The sequence below is a fragment of the Protobothrops mucrosquamatus genome, unplaced genomic scaffold (genome assembly GCF_001527695.2).
Source record: "Protobothrops mucrosquamatus isolate PMUCROS unplaced genomic scaffold, P.Mucros_1.0 scaffold1357, whole genome shotgun sequence".
NCBI classification, from domain to species: domain Eukaryota; kingdom Metazoa; phylum Chordata; class Lepidosauria; order Squamata; family Viperidae; genus Protobothrops; species Protobothrops mucrosquamatus.
The window spans coordinates 95,462-120,591 of NW_015387550.1; the positions used below are offsets into that span (position 1 = coordinate 95,462).

The following is a 25,130-nucleotide window of genomic DNA, read 5'->3' on the forward strand; positions in this document are numbered from 1 at the left end:
AATACACTATGCTGTGAAGGACTGAAATCCTGCAATGCCTGCAAGATCTCCCTGCTCAAGAAAGCACATGTACGGGCCTGTCTGAAGTTTGCCAATGAACATCTGAATGATTCAGAGAACTGGGTGAAAGTGTTGTGGTCAGATGAGACCAAAATTGAGCTCTTTGGCCTCAACTCAACTCACCGTGTTTGGAGGAGGAGGAATGCTGCCTATGTCCCCAAGAACCCCATCCCCACCATCAACATGGAGGTGGAAACATTATGCTTTGGGGGTGTTTTTCTGCTAAGGAGACAGGACAATTTAACTGCATCAAAGGGATGATGGACAGGGTTATGTACTGTCAAATCTTGGGTGAGAACCTCCTTCCCTCAGCCAGGGCATTGAAAATGGGCCGTGGATGGGTATTCCAGCATGGCAATGACCCAAAACATATGGCCAAGGCAGCAAAGGAGCGGCTCAGGAAGAAGCACATTAAGGTCCTGGAGTGACCTAGCCAGTCTCCAGACCTTAATCTGTGGAGGGAGCTGAAGGTTCAAGCTGCCAAACGTCAGCCTCGAAACCTTAATGACTTGGAGAAGATCTGCAAAGAGGAGTGGGACAAAATCCCTCCTGAGATGTGTGCAAACCTGACTGGCAACAAGTGTTTTGCCACCAAGTACTAAATCATGTTTTGCAAAGGGGTCAAATATTTATTTCACTCATTAAAATGCAAATCAATTTATAACTTTTTTGAAATATGTTTTTCTGGATTTTTTTGTCATTATTCTATCTCTCACTGTTAAAATAAACCTACCATTAAAATTTTAGACTGATCATTTCTTTGTCAGTGGGCAAACATACAAAATCAGCAGAGGATCAAATAACTTTTCCCCTCACTGTACATAATATGCTACTTCAGATGACATTATTTATCAAGTAGGCAAAGTTATATATTAGAAATGTTTTTGATGTATTTAATTTTCAAAAGTGCTTGCTAAAATTTAATTTTGTTCTTTATATTTCCTGTTTATTTTTTCTAAAAATACATCAGATTACTTATTTTTTATACAAAGATGAGTAGCAAGAACAATTAACCGGTGGAATGGTTTGCCTTCAGAGTTTATGGGTGCTCCATCATTGGAGGCTTTTAAGAAGAGACTGGACAGCCATTTGTCTGAAATGGTATAGGATCTCCTGCTTGAACAGGGGTTGAACTAGAAGGCCTCCAATGTCCCTTTCAACTCTGCTGTTCTGTTAAGATTACAAGAATGGAGTTGCTACTGTGACTTAATGTGTCAGCACACAACTTTTTATCACAAAATATAGGTTTTAATTTCTAACAAAATTCAACAAATATCCAGATTAATGTCTTTTACAGGAAGCTAAAGTGTTGATTTATAAAGGTGAAAAAACTAGCCTATGAATATACAACTGAGGAGAATGTGCACTGGTTTCCCATATTTTAAATGTTTCCTTTTGGATATAGCCTGCAATATATACCTAAGTTTCACTCAAACATCTGATAAGTTATAATATAGTGATACTTTACTGTGATTAAGCAATAACTGAACAGGCATCTTGTAACTTTAGTATTGATTTTATCTTGTAGTAATTGTTAAAAATAAATTTCACAAGAAGTATGAGTGTATGTGATCATTTGTTAAAATAAAGCAGAGACACCATTTCCATCTAAAATTTGTTTTGGATAGATATAGAAAGTATAGGACCAGCATAGAGATCAGTTCATATATTGCTATGTATTTGGCCATGTGCTTTTATGTCCATATCACCTTCTTTCCATTAAGAAATCATATGGAATTAGAACAAACATTGATTGGTTTAAGAAAGTTTAACACTTTGTTTTCATGTAGAGAAAAAAGAATTGAGAACATGAGTCACAAAAAATGTATTTGTCTTAGATCAAAACTGTTAAACTAATAAAATTTCACATCAAAAAGTGCAGTGTTCAGATTTGCATTATAATACAAAAATCTCATACTGTAATGTTTTGCCATGTCAAACCAACTTTGTTCCAGATGCTGCACTGCTCCCCCCAATTTTTCAATAATTTTCACTGACTTTTTCTTAAATCTGAAAAATGTTCTACTTAAAGTTCATCTTTTGTTCTGCTTAATTTGGTGGCATGTTCTTCAACAAATTTATTCAAGTTCTCCAAATCTCTTTTCCCAATTTCAAATTTAATTGGATTATTCTTGTTGTTGCTGGGAGCAAAATAGATGGTGGGGAAACCTTCTATTTTATAACTGTCATTTGTGACATCATTAGCAGTTGCATCCATTTTAGCAATTATTATTTTTTTCTGATTTTTGTATTTTTTACCCAATTCCATATAAATGGGCTCTAGGTTCTTGCAATGCCCACACCAGGGAGCGTAGAACTCTATAAGAACATCTGAATTTGGATCCATTACTATAGATTCAAAAGTTTTACCAACTACAATCTTCACTGGACCTTTGTTATTTTTTGGTATTGGCTGGGATTTCACAATGGGCTTTAGTTTACCTACAAAGGAAATAGAAAAGTATTGTTATATCAACACCACACTCATGATATTCCCACTGGCAAAATTACAATCCCAACATAAGTTGTTCCATGCTAGAATTTGTACTGGTTCTTTAAATCAAACACAAAACACTTTTTCCTGATCATCAGAGCAAACAGGTAGCCCTTGACTCATGACCAAGACTCTTAGCAATCATTCAAAATTATGATAAAATTCCCCAATAGCTATTACGATCAAGTTTCAAAGTTATGACCACTGCAGTGTCCCTCCACTAACTATTTCTCCCCACATCCTGCCCTGCTGGACCCCAGCAGGTATTCAGCCTGCTTTGCCACTCACCGATTCCACATGGTCCTCTCTACCCACCACCACCAATCACTCACTTAGCTTTATCTCCTTCTGGAAATGTCACAGATTACATTGGGGAAAAATAGCAAACTGGTCCTTTTCCTAGGCCAGGTAGCCTGCTCCAGGAAATATGGTCCATTTTTTAAGTAGCCTACAAACACTATCTAGCAACATAGCCTAGATTGCCAAGCAACGGAAAAGCCTGCTGATCTTCCACAGTGCCTTTCTTTCTAGCCCAGGTGCTCCAGAAGCTGTGAGGGAAATAAAGCTGGGAGAGCTTTGTTGTACCTTCATTTCCCCTCTTGCAGCTTCTTGCCTTCCTTTTTAGCCTGGGCATGCAGAAGCTGCAGGGAAAACAAAGATGGGAACCCTTTGTCCCATCTTTGTTTCCTCTGCACCTTCTAGTGTGCAAGTACCCAAATGTATACATAAATCCAAGACCATTTACCTTTTTTGAATGACAAAACAAATTCTCTAAGTACATCAGAATCAAATTCTTCCGGTTCCATGGCATATTTTTTACCAGCTTCATCAAATATGGCAACATTAACATCTTCTCCACTGTCAATCAATCCCAAATCTTTTATTTCTGAAGAATAGTTTTCTTCATCAGCAATTGCAAAAGTGTATTCCGGAAAGTCCTTAGCCACCTCTAAAACTTTATTTCGCCAATACTGGGTAGCTGGAATTACCAAACAGATCATTTATAGGTTAGTAGATGATATTATACTAGATCTTTAAGAAAATTATTTTATAGTTATACCTACCAGCATGATAGTCAAAGCTGAAGTCTATCATATAATAAACAACTACTAAGGGCTTCTTAGCATATCTCTTAGCATCATTAGCAGTCTTGCGATGACCAACAAGAGGCAGGGCATGTTTCACCACATGGTTTTTCACTTCTGCAACATCAGTAGATTCCTGTTTATACCAACAAAAATTCTTACTTCATTACTGCATTATGAAGCTTACAAGAGGCTTCATTATGGAGAATATTCATACACAAATTCTAACAGAGAACTGAAGAACTTTATATTTTATGTGGGTTATTGAGATGTATTCATTCACAAAAGCTGAATGAAAAGAATAATTCAATAAATAATTAACCCCAAAGTTCCCTCCTTTCAACCCATAGAAATCTTTCCTTGACATTGGATTGCCATACAATACTAAGCCTTTAAAAACATATATTGTTATCTATAAATCTTTTAACAATCTTTTTTTTTTTTGTAGAAAATGCAACTGGAAAGAGATTACACCCCATCCCATACAAATATAGAGTTAAACTCAGTCAGAAGTGTAAAAAAGCTACTGAAAACAAGTAGGCTTTCAACTTTTTCTGAAAACATATTAAGAAGTTTAAATATTCTGGATTTCATGATTTGTGAACTTTTGAGTATGTTTATATGCATGCACGCATACCAGAGTATAACTTCATTTACGTTTATGATTACAATTATGAAATCCCATTAGATATTTGCATCCAGCTTCACAAGTTCAAACACAAGAAAGACCAACATGAAACAGCAAACCTGTGTTATTTGCAGACTGGATCAGCTAAAAGAAGTACTTCTATAGTTCTAAAAAGTAGTCTAGAACAAATCAGGGTATAAAAAAAAATTCTGAAAGGAATAAGGCAGGCCTGGTTCTAATATGGACTTGTCATAGCTACTCACTTTTATATCCAAAATATGTACTGAAGCCTCATATTTTGATTGAAATTTTTCTGGCTGCATGATCACCAGTTTCCCAGTATCTACTTTCAGGAAGTTTGATATTTCACTACTAAAAGTATGGTAGAATTTGTAATCTTCTCTCAAGCTGTTAGCTGAAAAAGAAAATCCAAAGCATTAGGGAAAAATTCTGCAGAAAAATTAGGAGATCCTGGAGTTTGAAAAATCTGAATACTTTTCACATCATTGTTTTTTCCCAGGGTTTATTAAAAGATTGACAATACCCAGAAAGACTATAATAAAACCTGTTTCTATATTTATCCTGTTTTAGTTTTTCTTCTATATCAGATTGACCACTGGAGGTCTGAAGTTCCACATTATGACATCATCAAAGCTTTAATTAGGATAATTAAAATAATTAATTAAAATATTAATAAATAAAATTTAATTAAAATTTAAAATAATTAAAGATAATTGAGAACCAGTTTGATCTGATGGTTAAGGCACTAAGCTAGAAACCAGGACACTGCAAATTCTAGTCCCACTTTAGGCTTGAAAACCAGTTGGGTGGCCTTGGGCCAGTCACTCTCTTTTAGCCTATCCCATCTCACATGATTGCTGTTGTGGGCAAATAGGAGGACTGCAAAATTCAGATGCTTGGCAATTGGTTCATATTTATGACTTTTGTTGTGTCCCAAGATCATGTGATCACCTTTGTGACCTTCTGACAAGCAAAGTCAATGGGAAAGCCAGATTCGCTTAACCATCAGGTTACTAACTTATCAACTGCAGTGATTTTCTTAACAACAGAGGGAAGGTCATAAAATGGGGCAAAATTCACTTAACAAATGTCTCACTTAACAGAAATGTTAGGCTAAATTGTGGTCATAAGTTGAGAAATAATTGTATTATGTTTTCCTCTGAAAAAGACAGGAAAATTATGTCACTCCATTTTAGTAAAGCAGCAACAGGAGGTTGAAGTCACAGTCCTATGAGAACTAATGTGGCACTGCAATTACAAAAGATGAAGACTTCATGGTATTATTTAATTTTTGCATTTACAGTTTCAAGAATATTTTTCTATCACTCTGCATTAACAGAAACCTTTACAAAGTAATTTCTATGTGCTAACACTGAACAATATTTGCAACCTCATAATAAAAGAAAAATGTACCTGCATCCTGATAGAGATAAAAAGCTGGGTCCTGGCTTTCCTTAAAAACACCAATAATAATAACATCATCTCCATCTTTCAGAAATTCTTGTACTTGTTTAATGGCCTGTATTTGTTTGGATGGAGGGCCAGCGTGTTCTATCATGTAATCAACAATCCCTGAAAACAAAAATAGTCTCTTATTATTGTCTAGAAAAGCATTCATTTAGTATATTATAATTGAAAAAACAAAGTTTACCATACCATACTTTTCTCTTGGCCCACTGTAGTTAAAAGATTTGCCTTTGCGAAAGATCTTGAGAGAAGGGTATCCAGACACATCAAATCTCTTTGCAAGTTCTGTTTCAGCAATAGCATCAACTTTTGCTAGAGGGATTGGAGGAATACGCTTGCTAAGCTCCTTAGCTGCTTTCTCATATTCTGGAGCTAATCTTTTGCAATGCCCACACCTATATCAGAACAAAGGCAGAAAGATTAAATAAAAAAATATGTTAAAAAAATTCCCAAAAGTTTTCTGTGAATTTTTTAATCACAATGAAAAGAAAAAAGCATTTTAGGTGAAAGATAAAATAAGGTTTTCTCCGTTTTTAAAAGGAAAAATGTTACTGTTATTCTTTTAGGTGAAAGTTATTTAAACATATATTTTGATATAATAGTGTTAAAATTATTTACACAGCAATTTGCAATTGGTTGTGGGTGTAAATATACAGAGTATTTGTGGAAGTGGTTGGTATCTGTTGCCATGTTGTTTCACATTTGCCCTGAAGAAGGCAACTTGTCTATTGAAATAGTGCATATTTATATTATACATGATATCTGATGAAAAATAGGTGACCATACATTTATACAAGCTATACCCCTGAACTGAGGGATGAATGCTACATGGGTTTTTCCCCCCCAAATAAGTTAACTGCCTTGGATAAGTAGATTTAAGAGAGCTTCATGTAGGCTCAAGTGGATGTGCAACTGATACGAAAAATATAAATTTGTCCTCAATGGGCTGCTTTTCAATTCTAAAATTCAGATTGTAATAGCATGGTTTCCAGGGAGAAATGTGAGATATTTGAACCAATGGAAGAAAATATGTGTAATCAGGGTTGAATGGAGTCCTTGGTGTTTTCTAAATTTGGTTGTTTGCTTGCAGATGTTTTATTACCTGACTAGGTAATACCAAGGACTCCATATCTGAATCATATGGTAAATATGATATAGCTTAAATAGGGTAGAATCAAATACAGGTGTCAATTCTAAAAAAGTAATTCAAATTTGAAACACATGTACCATATAAACATCTAATTGACTACAATAACTCTGAATTTTCAAATCCAGTCTATGATAGCTATAAAAACAGATAATCTTGTACAGCCTTGAAATATTAGCTGTTTTAAGTTTTTCAATGTATAGATCAGATTTTTTTAAAAAAACTGCAGGATTTTAAAATTTCAATGAACCGCTTACTGTGAAATATGTGACCATTAAAACAGTATCTATGGAGAGCAAACTTGGAAAGAAGTGCCATATTCCAATAGTGCTGGCTTATGACGTACTGCCAAAGCAGGGGAAAAATGTATGTATGATAAAATACTCTGCTTTTTCTTACCATGGAGCATAGAATTCAACCAGAATTATGTCTGCTTCATTCACTGTTTCATCAAAGTTCTCTTTTGTTAAAACCAATGTAGCTTCAGGAGGAGGGACCCACTCAGGTTGTGAAATTTCTTTTACTTTAGCCACAATTTCTAAAAACACAATATGAAGAGACTCATTTTTATTTTTAATTAGCAAAATTTGTATCAGTTTAACAAGTGTAATTATCACAAAATTATCACAAAAAGACAACAATTTGGAAATGCATCTTATTCCAGAATAGAAGAGTCTAGGTCACTTTAAGTAGGTCAGATTCTTACCTGAAGAAATACTTCAACAAAGTTGAAACTGACAATGAGAATCAAACTTTATCTATTCATGAAGCTGTTCTGCAATCAGTTTTGAATCAGGCAAAATGTGAGAGAACTGGCTTTCACCAAGCAGAAATCAAACCATAATAAATATCATTTGGACATTTATTACTGATATGATCATCTTTGCAACCATCTTTTTGAGATGGTTGGAAAACTGACTCATAGGTCCTGCTCCAATATAAACAACACTATAAGAAAGAAAGTATGCAAATCTTATCCTGAACCAATATTTCATTCTAGATTTTCAAAAGTACAATATAATTGAATGCAAAAAAAATAAAGTACTCTTCCCAAGATTGCTTGTAAAATTAATCAATAAGTAATCAAAAATTATGTCTTTTATATGATTCCCAGAAGCACAGAAAAAATGTTCAGATTTCTTGTGCATCTTCTAGCAAATCTACCCCTATAACAAATAAAATAACACACTGCCTTCATTAGTCTTTTTTTTTATACAGTTTTATTTTTTTATTTTTGCCTTCATTAGTCTTTTAATCATCAAGGAGATTTTGTGCATTTGGAATAAATTGTACCTTGTCTAAATATGTTACTACCTACCAGTTTCTGTTCTTGAACCATCATAATCCACTGGTTGCCCTTTCTTCAGAATTTTGATAGTTGGGTAACCACTAACATCAAATCGACTTGACAAAGTAGAGGCTGATGTAGCATCTATTTTGGCAACAGGAATAGGTGGGTCATTTTCTTTTAATGTTGTGGCTATTTTTTCATATTCTGAAGCAAACTGCTTACAGTGCCCACACCTAAAGAAAATGAGAGAGTAAACGTGACAGGAGCTTGCTGTTTCTACAACAAAATTGAGAAACTTTAGATTAAGGACAGAGGCAATTTTATCTTAATACTATATTTAGTTAGCTAGCACTCTGATCATATAGGAAAGAATGAGGTGGCTGCTAGAAGTAAATAATTAGAAAAATAAGGATCATTGGTAGACTTCAATGTTGTGGGCCCAACACAAATGAAACTGTTCACCCAAATATGTTAGTTTTATGCATTTATTTCTAAATTTTATACATTTTATACATCAGACTCAGAATAAATATATAAAACCAAAATCTAACATGTTGTCAATCTGACTTTTGGGGATTTTTTTTTCATACGACAGGAACCCCCAGTAAACTCACCTCTCATAAGCTGGAATTCATAACAATTCAAAGAGGAATAGACTAGATGTATTGTTTCTATTTTAATAAAGCAGTTCTCTAAAAATTTCAGAATCAAGCCACTTTGGATTTTAAACACCAAAGTTCATCCTCTGATATGTACCCAGAGGCTTACTGACTCTCACCCATCCACATGTAGGCCATGGTATTTTAAATAGCAACATAGGTATTCACTTAAGTACCATTTGTTTAATGACCAAAGTTATGCTGGTGCTGGAACCAGTCATTTGTGATCGGTCCTTACACTTTTTATTGCAGCATCCCTGGGGACAAAATTCAGGTACTTGGCAACTAGAATGTATTTTTGATTGTTGCAGCATTCTAGGGTCATAGTGATCATCATTAACCATCTCAGGTGGCTTCCAACAAGCAAAATCAATGGGGAAGCCAGATTTGCTTAATAAATATGTGATTCACTTAACAACTGGTGTGATTTTCTTAATCATAGCAAAACAAGGTTTTAAAATTGGGTGAAACTCACTTAACAACTATGTCACTTATCAAGGGAAGTTCCAATTGCAACGATAGTCTTAGGTAAAGGACTACCAATAAACCTAAAACAGTTTCAAAGATGAAAACAAAGAAGCAAAAGCATCATGCTTACCAGGGAGCATAAAACTCCAGAAGTATAGTATCTTTGCCTTCAACAAAACTGTCAAAGTTTGCATCATTCAACAGTAAAACACCATTTTCTTCTTCTACTTCTGAATTGTCTTCTTCATCATCATCAATTTCCTCACTGACAATAGAATCTAATTTAAAGGAATACAAATTTCTCATATCTATAAGTTCTGCATTACAGTGTACATGAAATGCACTGCTACCAACCTATTTCAGCAATACCCAAATGTTTAGAATGGAATGGACTATAAGAGACTATGCAAACAAATATCACACTATCTTTTTCTTAACCATACTTCTCCTTCAAAACCTCAATTATATAGTGGTATTCTTTACAGCTTCTGAATCCCTAATGCTGAAGAAGCTCAGTATTTGCCTACTATTGCTATCTTAGAACTTATTAAGGATTTGGAAAGCCTTAATTTTATCTAGCATTTGGCAAATTATGCATTTTTACATGATCTTGTAAGAAATAAGTGCAAAATATAACAGTGTTTTGGAGGAAATTATGAAATCAGAGTCACCATGCAACAAACTGCACATCAAAAATGTTGATCTAAAGTAGGGATCTGTCATTTTACATGTTTTAACCTGTAACTTCCACAAATAATATTAATAGCTGGGACTTCTTCAGAAACTGTAGATCAACACATTAGGAAGGCAAAATTATTGATGAAATACTGTATTAACAAATATGTCTTCAGATAATGCCATCTGAACAAATTTTCCAAAGATTCTTAAATTCAAGGTTGTAAAACAGGGTATTCAGCCATTCTGGAAGAATTACGAGGTCAATAGAGTTTAAACTAATTTTAAATCCTTCCAAAATAATTCAAACAGCCCATTTCAGGCTTAAACCATTTCTTCAAAATTCAAAACCATATGCCACATTTCTAAATCCAATTTATCATTAATATGTGAAAGGAAAAAACTCCAGTCTACAGTAGCTATAAGCTATCTTGACAGATACTTACACAGCAGCATGTTTTTCAGAAGTTTTTAAATGATACTTCATAAATTACAATAAAAAGATTCATTCTGCCTCCTTCAACAGGTGAAATTAAACATAATGTTGAAATGAATTAGGGAAAAAGAAATGTTTACTACTTTAAATCAATACAAATTCTATCTCTGATTACAATTTGCCTGTGTAGAGTAAACTAATTATAGTTAGGCAGATTTAATTACATATGGTTAAATCAACATAATTTAAAGAAAACAAACATACTATCCCAAAAGATCTAATTTGTATGCCACAATAAATAATTGGCACATTCTAGCATAAACATGCTTATTGTGCAGCAGAAAACTTTGTTTTCATAGCCTACAAGAGCTGAGGCAGTTAGGCATGCAGATGTGCATTCTGTCCTTGTTTCCTCTTTCTACATTCACACAAACACAGGAGAATCATCACTTAGTAATGACTATCTGGCATCCTTTATAACTGCTTTTCCTGTTTGTAGATATCAGTGACTGAACTTGAGATCTTTTCATGAAAAAATATGTTTTCTGCATTTAAAATAAAAACGTGTTTTCATGTGCAAATTCTAAAAAGTTAGGAGGCAAGAAAAGGATGAAATATTGCATTAGCTATGTGTACCTTAACAAGATAATTCCAAAATTCTTAAGTCACTTTAAAAATTCAACATTGGTCCTGACAACAGTTTAATTCTTCCTATATCCCAACAAGATGATCAGTTTTGCCCTTCTGTTGCCCAATATTAAGGGAAACACTCCTCTTGAACATGGACATTCCATTTACTTATAATTGGTAAAACAAATGATGTGCCTTCTCGCCAGTTTTGAAAGCAGGATTTTCCAAATTTATAGTAGAGCTTACCCTGGTCATTTATACTAAGGTATGATCCTTTTTTTGCCAATTGTGCCCAATATAGACATCCAAAAGCAGCATGAAAACTAAACGATATACGTGGAGAAACAAAATATGTCGGCGACTTCAACAAACACGTGGATGTTAAATACCATCAATTCGAGAAGCCCGCCTGGCATTCGGGTCTCTTCCACACCTCTTTGTCTCTTCTGCTTTATGATCTCTCGTTTGTCCACTAGCACCTACCCAATCCAAAAGGCCTTTCGCTTGTACTGAAGGGGAAAGAGTTACTTCCACATTTTTCTTACTTCCAGGAAGATGGAATAAGTCAACCAAATGATTGTCAGCCTAAAGAAAGGGTTTTTTTTTCTCGACATAAACTCTTACCTCCCTCTTCCTCCTCCTCTTGGCAACTGGCTAATACAGCAAGCTGCGCCAGTACTAGGATAAGCGTTAACAGGCACACTCTTCTGATGTTCATTGCAGCATCAATGTCCTCTTTCGCGTCCAATTCTTCTCGGCAACACGCCTCCTCCACTCTCTTCCCTTAAGAAAAGAAAGCCTCTTCTTCCCAGAAGGCGAATTTACAGGAAGCCGTGCGTCCTGATTGGCTAGCAAAGCAGTGAGACTCCTGAATAGTCAACCAATCCAAGAGCGACATATGATGAAAGGAATGAAAGTTGTGTTTTAAGAAGTGACTTTCAGCGGGAGAGGGGAGAGGATCAATTTCAGAAAGTGGAACGTCCCCGCGCCCGCATCCCCCGCGGCGAATCTTGTCTGTTTGCAAGAAGGTGTGGCGGTACACACAAAAGAAAGCCCAGCGAAGTGTGTCACTGTATGTGCGGCTTTTTTTAAAACTACAAAACTCCTCTGAGGTGCCCCTCACGGATTGGCTATCCTGGAAACTACCAATCACGACTTACCACTCGTTTGGAAAGGCAAACAAATTCTGGGGTGGAGCAAAAGAAAAGCGGATAAAGAAAATGGGGGCGGGGAGGTACGGGGTTCGGTTAGTCCGACGGGGTGAAGACACTTCTCACTGTTGGATTGGTCTGACTGTGAGGAACAGGAATAGTCAGAGGGCGGGTGAGCCGTAGCCGCTTAGAATGGCCCACGTCAGTTAAGCAATGGGTTGGCTTTAGTTAAATACTTTTTTACTAGGCCTTGAAGTAGCCTTGTTAAGAAGAACGTATGCGTTAATGTTGTTAGCAGAATAAAGTCGTGTAACTACTAGCATTTCACAAGCTTATTGCAAAATTTTGGATGGAAAGAATACTGAAATGTTCAGTATTTTAACACAGATGCAGATCTCGAGGAAATGCAGAGAATTTGGGTTTGGATAACTATTTTGATAGCGTATCAAAAGTTAAATAGCTATCATGTAGGAACATTATATTCTTGGGCAACAGTGTTACTTAATAATGAAAACAGAGCTTTTTCTCTATAATACAGTATCTAGTAAAACTAGCTCCCCAAAATTGATGTTCATTCTTTTAAACTTTTGTGAAAAAACTTTTTAAAAACAATGCAACACTATAATGAAGAGAAAACATTAGAATATAGACTGGTTGTCAGAATCCATTTATATTTCATTTCTATCTATCTCTTCTGATCTAAAACCAAATCTCACCTTCCCCTGGATTCTGCCATACTCCCAAGGGGGGGGATATGCTTGCGAGTTTATGACTTTCACTTCTTCTATTTGCTACAATGTAACCTTTTGTTTATTGCCGCTGGATGTGCTGCCCATTACAATGTAACAAATTGCCTCTTGCACTATGCATCTCTCTGAACTTTCTTCTCCCTAACCTGGCAGTTAGGAAAGGTGGGGGGAGGGGAGAAATACAAACATCCGGAACCTGGCTTATTTCTCCTGTCTCAAAAGGAGGTGTGAAGAGTTGTGGAACATCATACAAAAAATGGAGCTGGACCAATGTTATCTTCCCTTTCCCATGATGGACTTAACACTTGGGGATTGGCCGGTCTGAACCGTCGGGATAAACTGGGGGTAGGGTTTGCTTAGGGACCCTTTAAAGTATCTGTTGGATTAAAGTCTTCATCCTGGTTCATCCAAGCCAGGAATAAATAAGCAACATGGCGACTGCTTTGGGAAGAAGCTTACAGTTTATTGAAGGCAGAAAGATGGTTCTTGCAGGAAAGACCAGAGGAAAGAAGGACCTGAGCACATGGGCAGTAGGTTTTTATACCCTCTCTAGCCTTTTGTTTGGAATAGTTTCCTGTTCCTGTGGCATGAACTTTGAACTGAATCTGAGTGTTTTTCTAGACCTTGGTATCTGTGGTTTAATCCTATTATCATATTCTGCTTCCCTGGTGATGGGGCTAATGTAGTGATGGCGAACCTTTTAGAGACCGAGTGCCTAAACTGCAACCCAAAACACACTTATTTATCGCCGGGTGCCAGGTGGGCGTGGCCCACTGGGCGGGCATGGCTGTGGTGGTCATGGCAGACTGAGTGGGTGTGGCCAAGGTGGGCGTGGTCACCTCGATGTTCCTCGTGGGGAGGGATGCCTGTGGGGGCCGGGCAGGATTGGGGGAGATCCAGGGAGTCTCTGGCAGGTGGGGCAGTGGGCAGGAGGCTCGTCCTGCGAGGTGAGGCGAGGCAGGGTGGGGCGAGGGTGCCATTGTCACAGGGCAAGGTGAGGCAGGGGCCGGGGAGGCTGCTGCCTGACCCCATTGGCCCCTGCACACAGGCCAGCGACTGCATGGGGGCCGACAGTGTCCGTCAGCAGCCACAGCCTGCCGGCCCCTCGACTGGTGCACTCTGGGGCTCTGCAGCCCGCCACCAGCAGTTCAGAGAATCCGCCTCTGAGCTGGACAGCCTGCCGACAGCTCAGGAGGCAATGCAGTGGGAAAAGGAAGGCCAGGAGGGATGGGACTGGGGGGAGGGAAACCAGCCGTGCTGGGATGCATCCAGCCACATGGACCTCAGCAAGTTAGCAGGTGGCTGGTTGAAGAGGGACGGTTGGTATCTCTGGGGCATGGCACGCATGCCCACAGAGAGGGCTCTGAGTGCCACCTCTGGCACGCGTGCCATAGGTTCGCTACCACTGGGCTAATGACTCCTAGAGTTTGGGTGGGGTATGCAGATTTTAAGTCTCTTTGTCTTCTTGAGTTTTCTGGTTCCAACTTTCTGATGATTTTGCATTTGTATAGAGCTGGCTCCTGTTTGGGATAGAGAGATTTGGGGGCAGGGTTGGCTTCTGCTTTTTAAAATCCTTTTTGAGGAAATATATTTTTCTGCCTTTTTAATATTTCCTTCTTTGGGGCTCTGACTTCCCTCATATCGATCTGTAAAGAATCCCTCAGATCCTGTCTATTATGCCTGCTATCAACTACTTTAATAAAAGTTCCTGTTGGAAGAAATTGTTTCCAAGAGTTCTGCTTTCTTAAGATGTGGAATTGAAGTGGGTCCTTACACTGGTTCACCTATTGCTGAGTACATCATTTCAGTTGAATGAGATACAAGCAAATCCCCAAAAGTTGTTCTGTGATAATCAGAATTTAATAGATTAAATAGGATGTATCCTGGTTGAAAAGCCAGTCCATTTTTCCTATTCTTCAATTTTTATTTGTTACTGGTGTGGGAAATCAGCCCCCCAGAGAAGGAAATATTAAAAGGGCAGGAAAGCATGCCCAGTTTTCTTAATAGCCCCAGGTCTCCATTCCCCAAGCAGAAATCAGCTCTATAAAGATGCAGATGTAAATCCAGGGAGCTAGGAGATTAAGAAGACAAAGACCTAAAATCTACATACCCCATCCAAACTCTAAGAGTCATCAGCCCCAGCCCCAGGGAAGCAGGATATGACCTTTGGTCATAATAGAACTAACCCATCACCATCAGAATACCAGAAAACCACACTCAGACTCAGGTCAAAGTTCATGCCACAGGAACAGGAAGCAACTCAAAACAAAAGGCTCCAGAGGGTATAAAAACCCACTCCCCACATGTGCTCAGCCCTTTTCTCTCCTCTTTCCTGCCAGAACCATCTTTCTGTCTGGCTCTTCAATAAACTGCAACCTTCTTTCTATGTTGTTTATCCCCGGCTTGGATTGGACCATAATAAAGACTTTTCTTTCAACACTGGGATGTAGATATGCTGTTTAATGTCTTCGTCTGTAATATAAAACCTCCCAAATGAAGGGAGTATTAATGGAAACAGCCTATAAAGATACCATTATTAGGAAAATGTCTTTTATTTGTCTTTAATTTACCAAGTTATTCTTTAAAGTATTGCCTTTATCTGTCACATCATTTGTAGCATTTGCTTGAGTTTCTCTGACTTTATTCAGTCTTGCTTGTTTAAATATTGTTAGATGGCTAGTATCAAAAGCTTGGGATACCATAGAATTAAAAAGAAAATACAGGTAGTCCTCAACATACAACCATAATGGAACCTGCCCTTAATGGTTGCATGTTGTAATGGTCATTAAGAAATCCCACAGTTGTTAGATGCATCAGTAGTTCGCCAGGGGTGCAGTTTTACCAACAACCAAAAGTAAGTTCCAATTTTTGGCAAAATTATTATGAAATGTGGTCACATCATTCCTGGATCCTGCAAACAGACATAAATGCAGCACTGGTGCCAAGTGCCTGAAGTTTGATCCCATCACTACGGAGGAGGCTGTCCGTACAAACTTTGGAACCAGGTTATATCTATAATTAGAAGATAGGTCCATTGTAACTTTGAATGGTTACTAAGGAACCAATCATAAGTCAATTTATTATGAATATATCCTATTCTTTGTGTTTCTATGTATTGTTGTCAGTTTTATATATTTGATATCAATTGACTTAATAAAGTTTCTATCATAAGTCAAGGACTACCTGTAAAATGTTTGGAGAATAAAATAGTTTTGCCTAGTTCTAGAAGGAGAATAGAGCAAGCACTAAGCAGACTTCTTGGAAAAGTGGGTTGTGTAAGTGGAGAACCACCACTGAAAATAAATGCTCATTGAACACATTGAATTATACATAAAAATAAACTAGTAGTGAGGCAGAATAATGCAATACATATTAGAATGATGTGTTCATAACTGGTTCCATTTAGTATTTCAGCTGCTAAATTTTGTACTCACTGAAATGACTGCATCAAAGGCAATTCCTTCCATGGGCAGTATGCTAATCTAAACAAGCAATATCAAAGCACTGATTGCTAAAGCTAGCCTATATGTATGTGAATAGGTTGAGTACCAGATCAAATTAAAAGATCATGTGTGCTGCAGAGAGCATATGAACCTCTTAGTTATAAAAATAACTCTGCAAGCATCAGGGATTAAAAATTAATGTAGCCACCTTTGTATTAACTGGATTCATTATATTTTATTTATTTATTTGTATCATACCTTAATTATATTTACAGATAACTTGCACAAATGTGGCTAACATGCCTTCCTATTTTCCTCATAACAACAACCCTTTAAGGTGGGTTGGGCCAAGAGAGAGTGACTGGCCCAAAGTCACTCAGCTGGGTTGGCTCTCTTCCAGCCCATTGAAATGACCCCGATCAATTGCCAGATTAAAATGGTTTTATCAAGTTCACCTGACCAAATTGCAAGATGTAAGCTGTTCAAGTAATTTTATTTATTCATTTATTTATATTCCACTTTTATTATTTTTATAAAAAACTCAAGGTGTCAACCTTACCTAACACGCCTTCCTCTTATTTTTCCCACAGCAGCAACCTTGTGAGATGGGTTGGGCTGAGAGAGACTGGCTGGCTGTGTCTTAACCACTAAACAAAGCTGCCTTTTTCAATTAACTAATAATTATTTTGTCAATGCCAGTGGTGCTCCAGATGTTTTGGGGTTACATCCAAGGAGCTGCAGTCGCTCTACCTCGGTTTGTTATGATTTTTTTTATATAGTTCTTTCACTTCTGCTGTCTCCAAGTATTGCCATGTACACTATCCAGACTTTTTTTGTCTTTATCTGAAATAGAACCTCTCCAAGTACTAAATAGATCCAAGCTACTTGGCTTTTAGAATCAACCAGAGGCTGCCACTTGTTGAAATGCTGATTAAATGTGTTACTTAAATATTATGAAAGACTTACTTGAATATTATGAAAAAGATAAGAGCTGGCACTATGTCCTAAAGAAACAAAACAAATTAACAGGCTTCTCCTGACTGACACTAGAACCGTGGTGGTGAACCTATGGCACGTGTGCCAGAGGCGGCACGCAGAGCCCTCTCTTTTGGCAAGCGGGGCCGGACCGCTCCCTTCTCCCTCTCCACGCGCGCCAGCTCTCTCGCTCTCTTTCTCTCTCTGCACCAGGAGTCAGGGAGCAGCTGCAAGAGCCGGGTGGGGAGAGGGGAGAAGCCAGAAGCGGCACAGAGAAAGAAGTGTCAAGATGAGCACAAGGGCCGGGGAGGGAATGGGGAAAAAGATCGCTCTTGCCACGATCTCCCTTCTGCTGGCCACTGGGAAGCCCGGTGGCACGGATTGGCATGGCTACACCGGGAAACTCCAGCGCCCCAGACTTGCAAGTGAGTTTCAGCGCTCCCCAGGTTTTACTGCGGTAGCAGGACAAAACTCGTCAGAGCGCTGAGTTCTCTTCGTGCGGGTTTGTGGTGCTTTCGTGAGAATAGCTGCTCCCCTCCACTTTCCCATCTCCCCTTAGACTAAGGGGTGCTTTGGCATGAGCAGCTGGGAAAGGGGAGGCCCGGCTTCTCTCAGGGGGCTGAATTAAGCGCACATTGGAAGCGGAACCTCTGAGTCGGGGGCAGCCAAAATTAGCCCTCCAGCTTGGGAGAGGATCTCCTTCCTTTCTGCACGGAGCGCCTCCCGCCTCCCACAGCAAAACTCTGCAGGGGTGAGAATCGCAGAGTTTAGGTGGTGAGTAAAATGTGCAAGATGATCAAAAGCCCTTCTTAAGATTTTAGGGGGGGCGGTGGAGGGGGAAAGGCGGTGCGGAAAGTTTGGTGGACGTTGCTAAGAAGTGAGCGAACGACTTCAGTTCCAGAATCACGTGGAAATGTGCAATATCTGGACTGCGGGTTGGAAAAGGGCGGGCTATTCTTTTATTCTTTTGCGAGTGGAGGCCCCTAAATTGGGGGAAAAGGCGGGGAGATTTAACCAGTATAAAGGAATAATCTATATGTTGAGGAATTCGACTTTGGAAATGGTATTGAAATACACACCCTCGGATAGCAGAAAGCATTTCTGTCTTCCCCCCCCCCCCCAAAAAACTGGGATAGGAATACTTGATAAAAGCAAATTTTGGCATTATTTTACTCCAGTGGCCAATCAGATGCGGAGGGAAACTAAAACTGGACAAGAAACCAATAATAACTCTCCATTCTGTGTATAGACGGTGTAGTTTTGTAAAAGGAGAAGAAAGATAAAATAAATAACACATGCTGGATAAACCAGTATTGTAAACTCCAACTGTACTTGCAGTGTGACAGCAGTGGTGCTACGTTTCAAAGTTACAGTTAGAGTACTTCGATTGCAGCTGCTTTCTTGCAGGTATGTGGAATAGCATGGGATCCACAGGTTTTGCAAAATGAAGAGAGGAAGTTGGTTACAGCTTATTAGGAAAAATAAAATAGACAACCAAAAATGCTTTACTGATCATTCTTCATCCAGATTTTATATCAATTGCATCTGCTAATACAGGTGTTCTGAGACACTCTTCTGTTTTAACTTGTTTTCCTTGTCGCTTTCTGGAGTTTTCATCCTGCTTTTGTGAGAGGGCAGCGTTTGGGAGGGGGTGTAGCTGCCCCCTTCCCCCCCAAGACATCAGCTGAGCAAGACGCCCGCCTGCCCATGCTCTTCCCCCTGTCCGAGGCTTTCATTGCCGTGAGCATTTCTGTTGGTTTATATCCCCCCCCCCCCATCTGCTGGGTAGTTGCAGCAGGTTTTGGTCTCTTCTGTCGTGCTTTGAGGTTACCCACGAAGCATGTTTGTTTTTTGGGGGGGGGAATCCCCACTCCGGTTCCTAAGCTTGCTTAAACCCTCTTCCTCCACCACCTCCTCCTCACCGGAGCCCCCCTTTATCTGCAACAGTGGGGCAGGAAGACCCCTGCCAGGCCGGGATGATGGGGATCTGCCCTCTGCGGAGTAAGGGCAGGGTTACTATGCTCCCTGTCAATCAGGTTGGATTCCCTTTCTTTGCCCCCCTCCCTCCCTGCCTCCCCTGCTTGTAGCTGCCTCTGAGGCCCTCATTCTTGGGAGTTAGCATTGCTGGCACCTCTTTCTCCTGAGCCCCTCGTGCTGAATTACTGTTGCCACCCAAGAGCTGTTTTAAAGTTAGGGAATCTTTGGGGGATAACCAATGAGCACCGTGGCTGCTGCCTGCCATCCATCTGATTGGCTGGCGGCGAACTATGGCCAAAAGCCTAGGACAAAGGTGGCTTCCAGTGAATGGACCAGGCCCAAGCGTGTGAGGTGGAGGCCACGGGGCCCATTGGCCAGGGAGAATGGGCGGGGGTGGGCCAGCTGAGGAGGAATGCTGGAGGCAAATAGGCAGAAGGGGGAGGCTCGAGAAGAAGGCGTGGCCAAGGATAGGAGCATTTGAAAGCATTTAGAAGCGACAGGGCAGTAAGTGAGCGAGCAAGTGGCGTTGGCCCCCTGGGGATGCCTGGAGATGGCAAGGGACTGGCCCCCGCTGCCCTCGCCCTGGCCAGCCTGGCAGCCCCCAAGGCACGCGCACAGGAGGCGGTGAGCACACGGAGGCTGATGGCATCCAGCAGCAGGGGTTGCGTAGCCCACTGAATACTGTGCCGGCCCTCCAGCAGCAGCGTTGTGGTGGCACCAGCAGCACACCGAGTCAGGGGAGGATGTGATGCAGACCGCTGGACACACCTCCATCCCATCTCTTTTTGGTTAGAGAGCAGGTCGCCAGTGGTCATCTCAGCCCCCTTGAGGGTCTTGCTCTTGGCCCATGGGTGGAGCACATTCCCCTCACACACATCAGTACCTACTGCGGCTGCCAGCCACTCGTGCAGGTCCATTAAGCTGCTGGTGGCAGCCCGAGGCAGGGCTAAGATGCGTTGGGTGTGCGAGGGGAACAGGCTCCATGTGAGGGCTAAGGGCAAGATCTGCGAGGGGGCCAAGGAGATGACCAGCAGCGACCTGCTCTCCAACCGCAAGCAAAAACAGATGGGACGGAATAAGCGCGTCTGGCAGTCTGCATCACATGCCTCCCCTCTCCCCTATTCCGCCTGCTGCTGGAAGGCTGGCCCGGTATTTGCAGCAGGCTGCAGAGCCTCAGAGTGTGCTGCTCAAGGGGCCGGCAGACTGGCTGCTGACAGACACCGTCGGCCCCCATGAGCTTGCTGGCCTCTGTGTGCAGAGGCCAATGGTGTCAGGCAGCAGCCGCTCTGGCCCTGCCTCACCTCACCTCACCCCGCAGGATGAGCCTCCTGCCCACCACCCCACCCACCAGAGACCCCCTGGATCTCCTCCAACCCTGCCCGGCCCCCAGAGGCATCCCCACAAGCAATATCAAGGTGGCCATGCCCACCCCGGCCACATCCATCTAGTCTGCTGTGACCACTGCAGCCACACCCACCCAGTAGGCCATGCCCACCCAGTGCACCACGCCCACCTGGCACCGAGCGATAAATAAGTGGGGTTTGGGTTGCAGTTTGGGCACTTGGTCTCTAAAAGGTTCACCATCACTGCATAGTCAAGAAGCCTTGCAAAGAACTTGGATCTTTGATAAACTTATAGCGAGGACAAGAAAAGCTGTTAAATAAATGGAGCAGGTATTTATAATAGAAACATACTTAATTTTCCGATCTTTCTGTGAAATTTCAAGTAGTAAGTTGAGAGTCTCCTACTTTTGAGTAAAGAAGCAATTGACATCTGGGCATTATTATAATGGACTGTTTGATCGTCATACAAATGATCACTCAGCACAGATATAGGGTGTAAAATGAAACCAACCAAAATGCAAAGGAGTAAATGCCCACTGGTAGAGCAAAAATCTTCTAAGATAAGAATTCCTTTTATTACTGGTCCAAAGCTATTGCCTTTGAATTACTGCTGCTAAGACTCTTATTGAAAGCCACAATCTTGCTTCGATTCCTGGTGGCATCTAAAGAACACAAAGAAAGTAAAGACTGATTAATCAAACTAAGCTGCAACAGGTATTATATTTTCTCATGGCAATCCATATGTATAGTTAATTTTGATGAAAGTTGTAATAGGCTCCAAGAGAGAAAAATTGTTACCATATATAGCAATTTGCACAAACACATCTTACTTCCTGGTTATGTGCAGAGAAGCAAATGCAAATAAACTAATTACATTTAACTGAATAAAATCAGGCAAATTGAAAGTTACATTCATGCTTTCTCCTCCCTCCCATTTTTTTTCTGCTCATTGACTGTCAGCTCCTATCAAAGCTTTTGATGTTCTTTCTAGATCAGTGGTGGCGAACCTATGGCATGGGTGCCAGTGGCGGCACACAGAGCCCTCTCTGTGGGCACGCGCACCGTCGCCCCAGTCCTAGGCCTTCAGCTGGGTTTTATAAAACCTTTTCACTTTAGGCCTCCGCCGCCGTGTGCAAAAAAAAAAAAAGGTTCAATCAATCAATCAATTTCAACTTCTTGCGGAAAAAAAAATCACAAAGTTGGAATTGATTGATTGAACTTTTTAGTCCCACCCAGTCTGCCGTTACCACCGCAGCCACGCCCACCCAATGGGCACACCCACCCAATGGGCCACACCCAGCCAATGGGCCACACCCACCCGGCACCTGACGATGCATAAGTGGGTTTTGGGTTGCAGTTTGGGCACTCAGTCTCTAAAAGGTTCGCCATCACTGTTCTAGATGTTTCAGTAGTTCTTCCAAGAACAGGACATATTTTTCTTTTTAAGATTCAGGTTTCAGTCACCTGAAAAGTCAAACAAATTATCTAGAAACAGCTAGCAAGGTCTTGATGAGAGAGAATAACTTCAGGAGAAAAAGATTAGACTATGAATTAGTATTTCACAAATTAATTTTCTGATATATTGTTTTTAAAAGAAAAATGGATTAACAGAGAAAAATTGTAGTTTGAAAACAATCCTACTCTGTTACTCTTTTTTAGTACAGCTATTCTGATGATTAATGTGGTATGGCTGTGTGACAGAAAGCCCATCCTACATATTTCCATGACATTGTTGATAAAATAGTGCTGAATACTCTTCACTAGGGACTATTTAAATATTTTGTTTGATCCTGTATTTGCTCAAGCAGTCCTATTAAAAACATCTTGTCTTCCCTGCTCTGAGTTTTTCTCTATAGTGATGCTTCATCCAATATTATTTTTCATTTTTTTAAAAAAATCTTTGTGTAGCAAGATGCTTTACCTTTGCACATTTGTAAGAATATCATGCTATAGGTCAGTGATGGCGAACCTTTTAGAGACCGAGTGCCCAAAAACTGGCCCCTCCCCTGCTCTACCCCCTGCCCCGCTCCCGCCCTGCCCCTCATCCCCTGCCCGCAGGGCCACTCACTCACTCCAGGGCCTGCCGCAGATTGCCCAGGCAGCCCAGCAGTGCTATGGTGGTCACGCCCTCTGCCCGCCCCCTGCAGCATCAACTCTGCAGGATGGGGTGTGAGGGCACAGTCTTGTCTACACTGCCTGGCTGCCATGTCCTTGGCTGCTCTGCTCTGCGTGGGCCACGCTCAGGGGCGACTCTCCTTCAGGGGGGCTGCTGGAGAGGAGGGGGTCAGTTGGGAGGTGAGGCTGGGGCAACGACACATGTGCCCACAGAGAGGGCTCCGAGTGCTGCCTCTGGCACCTGTGCCATAGGTTCGTCACCACTGCTATAGGTACTAGATGCAAGTAAGGTATTTGTGAAAAAGAAACATTTGAATTGATAAATAGGATTTAAATGTTTATTATACTCTTGAAGGAAAAATCTTAATGGGTATGGATAAGTATGTATATTACATTCATTGCTGACTGCTAGAATGACAGTATAAAAATTAATATTTTAATAATGTTTGGGAAGATGTCAGAATTCTCACTGAAAGGCTACAAGAGATGTTTTAACAAAATCTGGTAACCATAGTAGTTTATGCTGAGCATGGGAATGTGCAGATTTTTGTTCTCTAAATGTAAAACTACAGTAAATTTAAAAAGGTTAAAGTGAATAGATTTGAATTACATCATTGAAAATTGGTTATTAAATGTAGTATACAATTTTACAATAAGAATGCTTGGCAAATGATTTAGCATTAAGCAGGAAATGAGACAAGAATTTGGGCTTTCTCCATGAATATTTATAGATAAATGTATTAGGAATGATTGTGGTATATTAAATTGGCAGGAAATAACAATTATATATGTACTTTGGTATGCACATTATGCCATCTTGTTGGCTGTGAACCAAAATGATTTGCAGTAAATGATGTGATGAGTACAGATATAAAAATTAATTTATAAAAAAAGATAATTGAATAAATGATGTCAGTATGGTGTAGTTGCTAGGAGTAAGGCATCTGACTAAAAACTGCTTAAGCACAAAGCCAGATGGGTGTTCTTGTGCCCAGTCATTATGTCAGCCCAAAGAAAAGGCAATGGCAAATTTACTTTGAGGGGGGAAAAAAAATCTCACCAGAAAAACTGTAGGGACTAATCCAGGCAGTTGCGAGCAATCAAAACAGATTTGAAGTCCTGCACACATATATAAAAAAAGAAGAATGGAATGAGCAACTGCAAAGTATAGCTAAATGAAAATAAAACCCAGAACAGGCACAATTGTATGCCTCAATAAATGTTTATTAAAACCTGGAAAATGGATTAAGAAATTGTAAATAGGTGATGGGTAATATGTGGCATATTTGGAGAAAAGATGCTTGTCAGAAGAAGTTACTATGCTGAAAACTGTCTTGGGAATCAGGCATGTATACATAAATTTTAAACAAAGAATTTAATTTTCTTTGATCAGTGGGTTAGTTTTTTTGGTATTGTTTTATTGATTTTAAATAGGATTGGCATAGAGATTAATGTCTTTTGTAAAGAGAGATCTCATGAAAACACCAGTGATAGAATTACTGTCCTTGGTAGTCAATTCTAAAACACTGCAATGTGTGGAATACATACATTTCACTACTTAGACACAGCTGGGGGATGTAGCTCAGTGGTAGAGCGCGCGCTTCGCATGTGTGAGGTCCCGGGTTCAATCCCCGGCATCTCCAATGTTTTCTTTGGCAATGTGTACTTTGAAATTTAAAGTTTCAAAGTCTTTCAACTGCACTCAAGTTTTTACTTTTGTCTTCATGTTACAGACTTGTTTCAAATACATTGTTTTTATGATTGAAAATTTTTTTGTCCTAATCTAGGCAATACAGTTTTTCTGATTTCTGGAATGTAAATTTAGGGAGACATTTAGGGAGAAACCACCTATAAACTGCAATCCTTTCCTTCACCCCTCCCCCACAAAAAATAGAGTTGCATTGACTAGGAAATAAACCTGGGCCTTCCACATGGCAGGCGAGAATTCTGCCACCAAACCATCAATACGTACATGAAACCATTTGTTTTGGAGTTTATTTTTAGAAAACTTTATATGCATATTTTAGTAGGATTACCATTATTTTAAGTTGATTTTGTATAGAATTATTCTCAATTATAAAGTGTGTGTTATTGTAAACATATATAATAGAAATACATAAAAACAATGAGATAAGGTAAAAATGAAATGCATATAATATTCTGTAGACAGTTAATGCTTAAATGCAGGGCTTTTTTTTGTCATAGAACGCCCAGAACAGAGTTCTGGCACCTTTTTTGGATGGAATCTTGTAGGGCAGGCAAGGTGAGTTGTATGACGTGTGTGAGTTCTGGCACCTTTTTTTTTTTTTTAAAGAA

At 39.8% G+C, this 25,130-nt stretch overlaps 1 protein-coding gene and 1 non-coding gene across 2 annotated transcripts; one reads left to right on the forward strand and one right to left on the reverse strand.

Moving 5' to 3' along the window:
* Positions 1–1,562: 1,562 nt before the first annotated feature.
* On the reverse strand, positions 1,563–12,135 carry PDIA4 (protein disulfide isomerase family A member 4). The gene is made up of 10 exons (XM_015821578.1): positions 11,686–12,135; positions 9,451–9,598; positions 8,221–8,426; positions 7,302–7,440; positions 5,945–6,150; positions 5,702–5,860; positions 4,531–4,682; positions 3,619–3,775; positions 3,300–3,533; positions 1,563–2,502 (listed from the first exon to the last, which is right to left on the reverse strand). The coding sequence occupies exons 1-10, from the start codon at positions 11,777–11,779 to the stop codon at positions 2,087–2,089; spliced, it is 1,911 nt and encodes a 636-aa protein (XP_015677064.1). The 5' UTR covers positions 11,780–12,135; the 3' UTR covers positions 1,563–2,086.
* A 12,250-nt stretch (positions 12,136–24,385) lies between these two features.
* Positions 24,386–24,457, forward strand: TRNAA-CGC. Its single transcript has one exon. It is a non-coding gene; the product is annotated as a tRNA-Ala (tRNA).
* Positions 24,458–25,130: the final 673 nt, after the last annotated feature.

What these genes read in the sequence shown, in the direction of transcription:
- PDIA4 (XM_015821578.1), bottom strand. Translation starts at nt 11,779, where the DNA reads ATGAACATCAGAAGAGTGTGCCTGTTAACGCTTATCCTAGTACTGGCG. An exon ending in TGGGCCAAGAGAAAAGTATG is followed by an intron (nt 5,861 to 5,944) that starts GTATGGTAAACT and finishes TTTTGTTTTCAG; the next exon opens with GGATTGTTGATTACATGATA. An exon ending in CAGCTTTGACTATCATGCTG is followed by an intron (nt 3,534 to 3,618) that starts GTAGGTATAACT and finishes TGGTAATTCCAG; the next exon opens with CTACCCAGTATTGGCGAAAT.